The sequence below is a fragment of the Somniosus microcephalus genome, chromosome 2 (genome assembly GCF_052327205.1).
Source record: "Somniosus microcephalus isolate GS21.2 chromosome 2, FLI_Smic_1.0, whole genome shotgun sequence".
In the NCBI taxonomy this organism is placed as follows: domain Eukaryota; kingdom Metazoa; phylum Chordata; class Chondrichthyes; order Squaliformes; family Somniosidae; genus Somniosus; species Somniosus microcephalus.
The window spans coordinates 270,373,785-270,386,574 of record NC_140988.1 but is presented as its reverse complement, the minus strand read 5'-3'; the positions used below and the strand labels follow the sequence as shown (position 1 = coordinate 270,386,574).

The 12,790-nt window shown below is 44.6% G+C and overlaps 1 protein-coding gene across 9 annotated transcripts in view; it reads left to right on the top strand.

Moving 5' to 3' along the window:
• The window catches only part of ddx4 (DEAD (Asp-Glu-Ala-Asp) box polypeptide 4), a 145,488-nt gene that overhangs the window by 68,557 nt on the left and 64,141 nt on the right, over window positions 1–12,790 (top strand). For 7 of the 9 annotated variants that reach the window (XM_085972001.1, XM_085972022.1, XM_085972015.1 and 4 more), the window contains exons 6-7: window positions 763–858; window positions 5,750–5,815. In XM_085972001.1, coding sequence (XP_085828127.1) covers window positions 763–858; window positions 5,750–5,815 — 162 coding nt within the window. The remainder of the gene's footprint in view (window positions 1–762; window positions 859–5,749; window positions 5,816–12,790) is intronic. The other 2 variants (XM_085972054.1, XM_085972046.1) reach the window with 1 other exon arrangement.

Sequence of the window (12,790 nt, the reverse complement as noted above, 5' to 3'; positions counted from 1 at the left end):
TTAAAGGGTTTAATATGGTAGACAGAGAAGATGTTTCCACTTGCAAGCGAGATCAGAACTGGGGGCTATAAATATAAGATAGGCACCAATATATCTAATAGGGCATTTAGGAGAAACCTTTATACCAAGAGTGGTTAGAATGTGGAACTTGCTATCACTAGGAGTAGTTGAGATGAATAACTTAAATGCATTTAAGGGAAGCTAGATAAGCACATAAAGGAGAAAGGAATAGACTGATATGTTAATTGGGTTAGACGGATATGTTAATTGGGTTAGATGTAGGGTGGGAGGAGGCTCGTGTGGAGCATGGACCTGTTGGGCCGAATGGCCTTTTCTGTGCTGTAAATACTATGTAATACACTAACTGTGGACCAACCTTTGCTATCTACAAGTTTATTACCTGTTTGCTTTTGAAATCTATTCCTCTATTTACAAAACCTTAAATGCTATTTGCTTTTATTGTCTGCACTTGCACTTACAAGAAGATATGTATTTGAATCCAAGGTGTCTTTGTTCATCCACAACTTCAGTGTCTTTTTTTAACTTCAATGTCTTGCACTTCTCTGTATTGATTTATGTCTACCATTCCACTAACCTGTCTCTGTCCAAAGTCATCTTTTCAGTCCTCCTCAATTTTTGCCTTTTGTGTCACCAGAATATTTTGAAAGTGTTCCCTTTGCCCCAAGTTCAAATCCTATATAAAACCAAGTTTTAAACATAATTTTAAGTCAAGTCTCCCAAACGGGAACTTTCTTTCTTAAGTTGCTGCAAAAGCAAGTGGAGATGGTCCTATTGGCAGAGGTGGTCCTATTGGCAGAGGTGACTCTAGCAGAAGAGGAGGATTTGGCTGTCAGTCAGGTGAGGATATTTAAATCTTTTCAACATTATTTCCTCTAGTTAGCTGGGTGTCTGATGTCCACACAAACCTCATGTTTTGAATCTCTAATTCAAGCTGCTGAGAAATCTGCAACTCTCTGGCAGGTTGCCCAATGTCTCATTCACACTCTGCAGGGACACATGCCGCTTCGCCAAGTCCAGAGAGTCTTGACGCAAGATGGTAGAACTGAGGCTTGAGGTAGCGGGGGCAAGTATGCGCAAGGGTACTACTAGAGGTTAACCAGCTAAAGGAGGTATTTCCTTCTGCGTGCCCAATCCATTTGGGCATTGTTTTGCAGGGTTATCTGGGGCTGAGTGGAAAGAATTGCAGCTCCAGTGACTGGTCTCCTGTTGTTCCTCTCCATGCCCCAACTCCAGTTTCCATCAAGGAGTTAAACTGACCAGCCATCATTAACCGTGCCCTAGAGTACTGCGAACATGTCTGGTTCTGACATTCAATTTCTGAATCTGCTGTAGAAGGTTGATTTTTTATTGATTTTGGAGCTTCATTGGCAAAGTGTCATTTTCAAAGAGACTTTATATTAAAACAAAAAAGTATCTGCTACAAATGTTGCATTGATAATAACTGCAAGCATGTGCTGACCACCTTGTTATATTCTGTATTACAGCAAATAGATTTTTATGGTGTTAACGGCTTCCCTAATGACTAATGTCCAGTGTGGAACTGAGTCATGACTGGAAAGTTCCTGCATTAGCTAATAGTCCGTGCAATGAGTCAGTTGGTTGCCTTCTGTGCTGTAACTTCTGATTCTCTTGAGGTGATACAGTTTGCCTCTGCTCTTGAGGCAAGGTTCCTCATTTGTTGTCCAGTGTCTCCAGCTGGAAAGTGCATGTGAAGGCATTGGGTGAGAGCAAGATGTAGGCTGTGATGTCCTTGTTATTTTATAGCACGTGGCTGCTTGTTATCCAGGCTCTTGTATGAAGACTGAGCATTTGCCAAGGGTGTTCTCTCTGTCTTCCACCGCCCCCCCCCCCCCCCCCCCACCCCAAATCCTTGGAACAGCATTCCATGCACGAGTCATTGCCCTCGACAAGGGGATATACTGGACTCTTTGTGAACAAATTGCATCAGTTCTAACATGATCATGTTTTGTTCCTGATGGTTAAGTTGGTAAATCTGATCTGGGTGCCAGCTTTGATCTGTGCTCTTTCTGGCTCAACACGACAGTGCATTTATCAATTAACCATCGTGAAAGAAAGAACTTGCATTTATATAGCACCTCTCACAACCTTGATGTCCTAAAGCCATTGAAGTACTTTTTGAAGTGTAGTAGCTAGTTGCGGAGTTTCCCCACCTTACACGAATTTGTGCTTGACAGGGTTCCACAATGGTTTTTTTAATGCATGTTGATTGAGGAATAAATATTGAGCAGCACATCGGGAGAGCTTCCTGCTCTTTTTCGAATAGTGTCGTGTTCTTTTACACCCACTTGAAAGATGACGTAACCGTGCAGCACTCCCTCAGTACTACACAGGAGTGTCACCCTAGATTGTGTTCAAGGCACAGGATTGGGGTTTGAACCCACGACCTGACTTGGGCATGAGTGCCACCACTGAGCCAAGCTGAACAACAAGAAGCTAAATCTCGGGCAAGGTGGTACTATTCGTGAGTTCCTGTTGCTGTCCAGTAACATCTGCCAGAAAATGAATGTGATAAGATTAGGATTGTCTGGAATCTGTATGGGTAGAACTGAAAAATACCAAGGGGCAGAAAACATTAGTGGGAGTGGTATATAGACCTCCAAACAGTAATGCGGAGGTCGGGGATGGCATCAAACGGGAAATTAGAGAAGCGTGCAATAAGGGCACAGCAGTTATCATGGGTGACTTTAATCTACATATAGATTGGGCTAACCAAATTAGTAACAATACTGTGGAGGAGAAATTCCTGGAGTGTATACGGGATGGTTTCCTGGACCAATATGTCGAGGAACCAACTAGAGACCAGGCCATCTTAGACTGGGTATTATGTAATGAGAAAGGATTAATTAGCAATCTTGTGTGAGGCCCCTTGGGTCGGAGCGATCATAATATGATCGAATTCTTCATTAAGATGGAGAGTGACATAGTTGACTCTGAGACTAGGGCCCTGAATTTAAATAAAGGAGACTACGATGGTATGAGGCGCGAGTTGGATAGGATTGATTGGGGAATGACACTCAAAGGGTTGACGGTGGATGGGCAATGGCAAACATTCAAAGATCGCATGGATGAACTACAAAATTTGTTCATCCCAATTTGGCATAAAAATAAAACAAAAAAGGTGACTCAACCGTGGCTAACAAGGGAAATTAGGTATAGCATAAGATCCAAGGAGAGGACATATAAATTGGCCAGAAAAAGCAGTAAACCTGAGGATTGGGAGCAGTTTAGGATTCAACAAAGGAGGACAAAGGGGTTAATTAAGAAAGGGAAAATAGAGTATGAGTAAGCTTGCAGGGAACATAAAAACTGAATCAAAGCTTTTATAGATATGTGAAGAGAAAAAGATTGGTGAAGTCGAGCGTAGGTCCCTTGCAGTCAGAATCAGGGGAATTTATAATGGGGAACAAAGAAATGGCAGACCAATTAAATACATACTTTGGTTCTGTCTTCACAAAGGAGGACACAAATAACCTGCCAAAGATGTCGGGGAACATAGGGTCTAATGACGGAGGAACTGAAAGAAATCAGTATTTGTAGGGAAATTGCCGGGATTGAGGGCTGATAAATCCCCAGGGCCTGATAATCTACATCCTAGGGTACTTAAGGAAGTGGCCCTAGAAATAGTAGATGCATTGCTGGTCATCTTCCAAAATTCGATAGACTCTGGAACAGTACCCATTGATTGGCGGGTAGCTAATGTTACCCCACTGTTCAAAAAAGGTGGTAGAGAGAAAACGGGGAATTACAGACCGGTAAGCCTGACATCGGTAGTGGGGAAAATGCTGGCGTCCATTATAAAGGATGTAATAGCAGAACACTTTGGGGGGGGAAAAAAGTGACCGGATCGGACAAAGTCAACATGGATTTACAGAAGGTAAATCGTGCTGGACTAATCTACTGGAATTTTTTGAGGATGTAACTGGTAGAATAGATAAGGGAGAACCAGTGGATGTGGTGTATTTGGATTTTCAAAAGGCTTTCGATAAGGTCCTGCATAAGAGATTAGCGTGTAAAATTAAGGCACATGGGATTGGGGGCAAGGTATTGACTTGGATAGAGAACTAGTTGGCAGACGGAAAGCAGAGAGTTGGAATAAATGGCTTTTTCCGAGTGGCAGGCAGTGACTGGTGGAGTACCGCAGGGATCGGTCCTTGGACCCCAGCTATTCACAATATATATTAATGATCTGGATGAGGGAACTAGATGTAATATCTCCTTGCAGACGACACAAAGCTGGGTGGGCGTGTGTGCTGTGAGGAGGATACCGAGAAACTCCAGTATGGTTTGGGTGATTGGGCAGAAGCATGGCAGATGCAATATAACGTGGATAAATGCGAGGTTATCCACTTTGGTGTCAAAAACAGGAAGTCAGATTATTATCTGAATGGCAATAGATTGGGAGAAGGGGAAGCGTAACGAGACCTGGGTGTCCTTGTGCACCAGTCGCTGAAAGTAAGCATGCAGGTGCAGCAGGCGGCTAAGAAGGCAAATGGTATGTTGGCCTTTGTAGCGAGAGGGTTTGCGTACAAGAACAAGGATGTCTTGCTGCAGTTGTACAGGGCCTTGGTGAGGCCACACCTTGAGTATTGTGTGCAGTTTTGGTCGCCTTTTCTGAGGAAGGATGTTCTTGCCATGGAAGGAGTGCAGCGAAGATTCACCAGGCTGATACCTGGGATGGCAGGAATGAGGAGAGATTGGATCGATTTGGGCTTGTACTCGCTGGCGTTTGGAAGAATGAGAGGGGATCTCATCGAAACTTATAAAATTCCAACAGGACTAGACAGACTAGATGCAGGAAGGATGTTCCCAATGGTCGGGGAGTCCAGAACCAGGGGTCACAGTCTAAGGATAAGGGGTAAGCCATTTAGGACAGAGATGAGGAGGAATTTCTTCAGCCAGAGAGTGGTGAACCTGTGGACTTCTCTACCCAAGAAGGCAGTAGAGGCCAATTCATTAAATATATTCAAGGAGTTGGATATATTTCTTAAGGCTAGGGGGATCAAGGGATATGGAGAGAAGGCAGGAACAGGGTACTGAATTTGGACAATCAGCCATGATCTCATTGAATGGTGGCGCAGGCTCGAGGGGCTGAATGGCCTACTCCTGCTCCTATCTTCTATGTCTGTTACCTTCTCTGTTTTCTCCACCCCCCCCCCCCCGCCCCTTGAGTCAAAAAGCTTGGTGGCACATGCTGTTGCTTTTAAAATGATGGAGGTACCTGGGTCTCCATTGGACAATACCCTAGCATGAGTCTGGATCTTGACAAGGGGATAAGCAAATCCAGGAAAGACTGTTGGTGTACTTTGGTGCTCTGTTTTGGAATTGTGGTTTGGGGGTGTGGTCTGGAAGTGAGCGGTGCACGTGCTTCAGTGTTTTTCCTAACTATTGGGGTAAACACAGGCAGCCCCATCTCTCTTCTCTCCTTCAACTCCCACAAGCAGGAATTCCTGAATAGCAACCTGGAGTAAGAACCCTAACTCTTGCCTCCCTCCCTTGCCCAGGAGTACCAAGGTGAATTGGGAGGGCCTTAGCTGATATCCAGTAACCCTGCACTGATGTGGTGTCAAACCTGGGGGGAAGGGGAGGGGATCTTGCATTTGTATGGTTTAGTGCTACACTGGTTAGTGTTTTAACCCATTACAGTATCTGAGATTTGTTACATTTCATAGTAAATGTATTCACTCCTTTCTTTTGATCTGATTTATAGGTGATAGCAGTGGATTTGGTCTAAGTCGTGGAAGAGTAGGATTTGGCTTTGCACCTGTAACAAGAGGTGAGACGTTGAGCGTCTTTGGTGTTTTCTATTTTTAATGGCCTTATCACATTTCCCTCCTCTTCCTCACCCCAATGTTGTATCTTATTTCCTGATTTGTGAGGGTAATTGGCTGCTAGAGCTAGGACAGGATTCTATACAACAGGATAAGTACACATCAAACCACATTGGGCAGCCTGCTGCTTTTCTTCCCCCACACAGACAGACACAATCCTGATAGGCCAGATTTGATCAGTAAATACCCAGCATATGCTGAGGCCCAAGGTTTATACCTGCCCTGGGCTAATTGCAATTGGATCAGTGGAGTGCTGCAGTTCTTGGGCTGCAATGGGTGAAAAATTAACAGTGAATATCAGAAGATGATCAGTCCAACAAAAGTGGATGTGTAATCTGATCAAATATCAGGTTTCTGCATGAAGCCCATTAAAGCAAGGTACTGAAGGGCTAATACCATCTCTGGAACTAGACTCCAGAATGAGCTGCCACCTGATGGGAGACGTGGATAACATCAAGTTTGCCAAATAAATTACTGACTCCCCATGACTGCATTGACATATCAATGTGCTGTTCTATGTTGTCACCTTTTTTTAGTAAATATTTTAATCAGTTTGAAATACAGCTGTATTTTCATTAATAACTAGTAGTTTTCATTAAGAACACAGCTAGCTTCTTAGCTAGTCACTTTAGTATATGAGAACTTCAGTACATCAAGACTTCTACAGCTTCTTTCTAGAGGCTTCCATCTTGACTACTGCCTTGTGGGTAGCCGAGTGCCTCGTGGGTAATGTAGTCTTCGACACATACAGCTGGGTAGTGTAGTCTTATATACGTACAGCTATATACAGCTCTACGGCTCCTCCTAGTGTCCACTATAGAATGACATGTTATTGATCATTACAAGCTGTACCCGTTTATTAGCAATTCGCTTAATTGTGTTTTAACAATCATTTCTAAAGTCCTCTTTCTGCCCCCACCCAAATTAGCAATTCCATTTATTGTAATCCCTGCTTATACGCAAACGTTGGTGCACAGAAATCCCGCTTTGACGGTACTTGTTGCCCTTGAATCTGAGGCTATCACCTCTGAGTCTGGTGGTCTACTTGCCTAAGAACCAGTTTTATCTGGTTTCCACCTGTTGGTGTTATGTGGATGAGGAAGTCAATTTTGCCGCTGGCTCAACAAAACAAGTATGTGATTTGTCGATGCGAGAGCCACAGGTTGTTTTACACAGTTTGAAGGAACTGAGGATTCAAAGCTAGTCTCAGAAGTGTGGCATGGCATTTCTGAATCTTGGGTTTCTAGAGAGAAGGTGAGTGGTGGCAAACTGAGAAAAGAACACCGTACATTATTGTTCACTAACCAAACTGGTTCGACACAGTGAAATCTCCCATATAAGGAAAAGCAAGAATCCTCGTTCTTAAAAATGTAAAAACTTCCAACTGATTATGAAAGCAAATAACACTAACCATTTTCAGAAAGGACTGTGGTCTTTCTCCAGATGAAAAGCGGCACAAAGAGCTGATGCTTATGATGGATAATGCCACTTGCTCTGATGTGGTCCTTAATCTTTAACCCATGAGAGTGCTTTTTTTTTTTTTAATTCACTCATGGGATGTGGGCTTCATTGGCAAAGCCAGCATTTATTGCCCATCCCTATTGCCCTTGTGAAGGTGGTGGTGAACCGCTTTCTTCAACGGTTTAAATCAACCGTGGCCACAGTAAATAATTCTAAGGTCTAAGAGCGTTAAAAAAACAAGCCTGAAGGCTTTGTGTCTTAATGCGAGGAGCATTTGTAATAAGGTGGATGAATTGGCTGCGCAAAGAGAGGTAAACGAATACAATTTGGTTGGGATTACGGAAACGTGGCTCAAGGATGGCCAAGACTGGGAACGCAACATCCAGGGGTATTCGATATTCAGGAAAGATAGGCAAAAAGGAAAGGGAGGTGGGGTAGCATTGCTGGTTAAAGGAGGGATTAACACAATTGTAATGAAGGATATTAGCTCTGATGATGTGGAATCTGTATGGGTAGAAGGGGAAAAAAACGTTAGTGGGAGTGGTATATAGACCTCCAAACAGTAAAGCGGAGGTTGGGGATGGCATTAAAAGGGAAATTAAAGAAGCGTGCAATAAGGGCACAGCAGTCGTCATGAGTGACTTTAATCTACATATAGATTGGGCCAACCAAATTAGTAACAATACTGTGGAGGAGGAATTCCTGGAGTGCTTACGGGATGGTTTCCTGGACCAATATGTCGAGGAACCAACCAGAGATCAGGCCATCTTAGACTGGGTATTATGTAATGAGAGAGGATTAATTAGCAATCTTGTTGTACAAGGCCCCTTGGGTCGGAGCGATCATAATATGATCGAATTCTTCATTAAGATGGAGAATGAAGTAGTTGACTCAGAAACTAGGGTCCTCAATAAAGGAAACTACGATGGTCTGAGGAGCGAGTTGGGTAGGATTGATTGGGGAATGGCACTCAAAGGGTTGACGGTGGATAGGCAATGGCAAACATTCAAAGACCGAATGGATGAACTACAGAAATTGTTCATCTCAGTTTGGCATAAAAATAAAACAAAAAAGGTGACTCAACCGTGGCTAACAAGGGAAATTAGGGATAGCATAAGATCCAAGGAGAGGACATATAAATTGGCCAGAAAAAGCAATAATCCTGAGGATTGGGAGCAGTTTAGGATTCAACAAAAGAGGACAAAGGGATTAATTAAGAAAGGGAAAATAGAATCTGAGAGTAAGCTTGCAGGGAACATCAAAACGGACTGTAAAAGCTCTTATAGATATGTGAAGAGAAAAAGATTGGTGAAGTCGAGCGTAGGTCCCTTGCAGTCAGAATCAGGGGAATTTATAATGGGGAAACAAAGAAATGGCTAACCAACTAAATACATATTTTGGTCCTGTCTTCACAAAGGAGGACACAAATAACCTCCCAGAGATGCCGGGGAACATAGGGTCTGATGAAAGGGTGGAACTGAAAGAAATCAGTATTTGTAGGGAAATGGTGTTCGGGAAATTGCTGGGACTGAAGGCCGATAAATCCCCAGAGCCTGATAATCTACATCCCAGGGTACTTAAGGAAGTGGCCCTAGAAATAGTAGATGCATTGCTGGTCATCTTTCAGAACTCGATAGACTCTGGAACAGTACCCATGGATTGGAGGGTAGCTAATGTTACCCCACTATTCAAAAAAGGTGGTAGAGAAAAAGTGGGGAATTATGGACCGTAAGCCTGACATCGGTAGTGGGGAAAATGCTAGAGTCCATTATATAAGATGTAATAGCAGAGCACTTGGAAAGCAGTGACAGGATCGGACAAAGTCAACATGGATTTACAAAAGGTAAGTCATGCTTAACTAATCTACTGGAATTTTTTGAGGATGTAACTGGTAAAATAGATAAGGGAGAACCAGTGGATGTGGTGTATTTGGACTTTCAGAAGGCTTTCGATAAGGTCCCACATAAGAGATTCGCGTGCAAAATTAAGGCACATGGGATTGGGGGGCAAGGTATTGACTTGGATAGAGAATTGGTTGGCGGACAGAAAGCAAAGAGTTGGAATAAACGGGCCATTATCCGAGTGGCAGGCAGTGACTAGTGGGGTACTGCAAGGATCGGTCCTTGGACCCCAGCTGTTCACAATATAAATGATCTGGACGAGGGAATTGGATGTAATATCTCCAAATTTGCAGACGACACAAAGCTGGGTGGGAGGGTATGCTGTGAGGAGGATGTCGTGAAACTCCAGTACAATTTGGACAGGTTGGGTGATTGGGCAGAAACATGGCCAAATGCACTATAATGTGGATAAATGAGGTTATCCACTTTGGTGGCAAAAACAGGAAGGCAGATTATTATTTGAATGGCAATAGATTGGGAGAAGGGGAAGTGCAAAGAGACCTGGGTGTTCTTGTGCACCAGTCGCTGAAAGTAAGCATGCAGGTGCAGCAGGCGGTTAAGAAGGCTAATGGTATGTTGGCCTTCGTAGCAAGAGGGTTCAAGTACAGGAACAAGGATGTCTTGCTACAGTTGTACAGGGCCTTGGTGAGACCGCACCTTGAGTATTGTGTGCAGTTTTGGTCGCCTTACCTGCGGAAGGACGTTCTTGCCATGGAAGGCGTGCAGCGAAGGTTCACCAGGCTGATACCTGGGATGGCAGGAATGACGCATGAGGAGAGATTGTGTCGATTGGGCTTATACTCACTGGAGTTTAGAAGATTGAGAGGGGATCTCGTCGAAACCTAAAATTCTGTCAGGCCTGGACAGACTAGATGCAGGAAGGATGTTTCTGATGGCCGGGGAGTCCAGAACCAGGGGTCATAGTCTAAGGATAAGGGGTAAGCCATTTAGGACTGAAATGAGGAGGAATTTCTTCACCCAGAGAGTGGTGAACCTGTGGAATTCTCTGCCACAGAGGGCAGTAGAGGCCAGTTCATTAAATATATTCAAGAAGGAGTTGGATATATTTCTTAAGGCTAAAGGGATATGGGGATCAAGGGATATGGGGAGAAGGCAGGGACAGGGTACTGAATTTGAATGATCAGCCATGATCTCATTGAATGGCGGAGCAGGCTCGAAGGGCCGAATGGCCTACTCCTGCCCCTATCTTCTAAGTTTCTAACTGCTGCAGTCAGTGAGGTGACGGTGCTCCCACCGTGCTGTTAGGGAGTTCCAGGATTTTGACCCAGCAACAATGAAGGAACAGTATATATTTCCAAGTCAGGATGCTGTGACTTGGAGGTGGTGGTGTTCCCATGTGCCTGCTGCCCATGACATTCTAGGTGGTAGAGGTCGTGGGTTTGGGAGGTGCTGTCAAAGAAGCCTTGGCAAGTTGCTGCAGTGCATCTTGCAGATGGTGCACACTGCAGCCACGGTACACCGGTGGTGGAGGGAGTGAATATTTAAGGGGCTGGATGGAGTGCCAATCAAGCAGGCTGCTTTGTCATAGAGCCATTGTGTTATACAGCACAGAAAGAGCCCCATCGTGTCCGTGCCGGCCATCAAGCCCTGTCTATTGTAATCCCATTTCCCAGCACTTGGTCCGTAGCCTTGTATGCTATGGCGTTTCAAGTGCTCATCTAAATGCTTCTTGAATGTTGTGAGGGTTCCTGCCTCTACCACCCTTTCAGGCAGTGAGTTCCAGATTCCAACCACCCTCTGGGTGAAAAAGTTTTTCCTCAAATCCCCTCTAAACCTCCTGCCCCTTACCTTGAAACTATGCCCTGTGGTTATTGACCCCTCTACTAAGGGTAGATAGAAAGCAACTTTTCCCCTATCTATGCAACTCATAATTTTGTGCAACTCATAATTTTGTACACCTCAATCAGGTCCCCCCTCAGCCTTCTCTGCTCTAAGGAAAACAACCCCAGCCTGTCCAGTCTCTCTTCATAGCTGAAGCGCTCCAGCCCAGGTAACATCCTGGTGAATCTCCTCTGCACCCTCTCCAATGCAATCACATCCTTCCTATAGTGTGGCGACCAGAACTGCACACAGTATTCCAGCTGTGGCCTAACTAGCGTTTTGTACAGCTCCATCATGATCTCCCTGCTCTTGCCTTCATTAGCTGAGGCATAGAATATAATAATATCCCATATGCCTTTTTAACCACCTTATCTACCTGTCCTGCTGCCTTCAAGGATCTATGTACATGCACACCAAGGTCCCTCTGATCCGCTGTCCTTCCTAGGATCCTACCATTCATTGTGTATTCCCTTGCCTTGTTTGTCCTCCCAAAACACATCACCTCACACTTTTCAGGGTTAAATTCCATTTGCCACTGTTCTGCCCATCTAACCATCCCGTCTATCATTCTGTAGCCTGAGGCTTCCCTCCTTGCCATTTACCACTCCGCCAATTTTCGTGTCATCTGCGAACTTACTGATCATACCTCCTACATTCTTATCTAAATCATTAATGTACACTACAAACAGCAAGGGACCCAGCACCGATCCCTGCGGTACACCACTGGTCACAGGCTTCTAGTCACAAAAACAACCTTCGACCATCACCCTCTGCCTCCTGCCACTAAGCCAATCTTGGATCCAATGTGCCAAATTGCCCTGGATCCCATGGGCTCTTACCTTTTTGACCAGTCTCCCATGCAGGACTTGTCAAAAGCCTTACTGAAGTCCATGTAGGCTACATCAACTGCACTACCCTCCTCCACACACCTAGTCACCCCCTCGAAAAATGCAATCAAATTGGTCAGGCATGATCTCCCCCTGACAAAGCCATGCTGACTATCCCTGATTAATCTCTGCCTCTCCAAGTGGAGACTAATTCTGCCCCTCAGAATTTTTTCCAATAATTTCCCTACCACTGACGTTGGGCTCACTGGCCTGTAATTCCCTGTTTATCCCTACTACCCTTCTTGAACAATAGTACTATGTTGGCTGTTCTCCAATCCTCTGGCACCTCCCCTGTGGCCAGAGAGGTTCTGAAAATGTGTCGGAGCCCCTGCAATCTCCTCCCTTGCCTCACCCAGCAGCCTGGGATACATCCCGTCAGGGCCTGGGGATTTATCCACTTTTAAGCCCACTAAAACCGCTAGTATCTCCTCCCCCTCAATACTAATTTGTTCAAGTATATCACGATCCCCCTGCCTGATTGCTATGCCTACATCACTTTTCTCCACAGTGAACACAGATGCAAAATATTCATTTAAAACCTCACCTACATCTTCTGGCTCTACACACAGATTGCCACTTTGGTCCCTAATGGGCCCGACTCTTTCAAAAAGAAAATACTGCAGATGCTGGAAGTCTGAAATAAAAACAGAAAATGCTGGCGTTACTCAACAGGTCAGGCAGCATCTGTGAAGAGAGAAACTGAGTTAGAACTGGGGGGAAAAAAGCAGGAAATGGAACAGATTTTTAAGCAAGTTTGGGGCTGGGAAATGGGGGTGGGGATGAAAGAACAGAAGGGAAGGTCTGTGATAGGATAGAAGGCAGGAGAGGT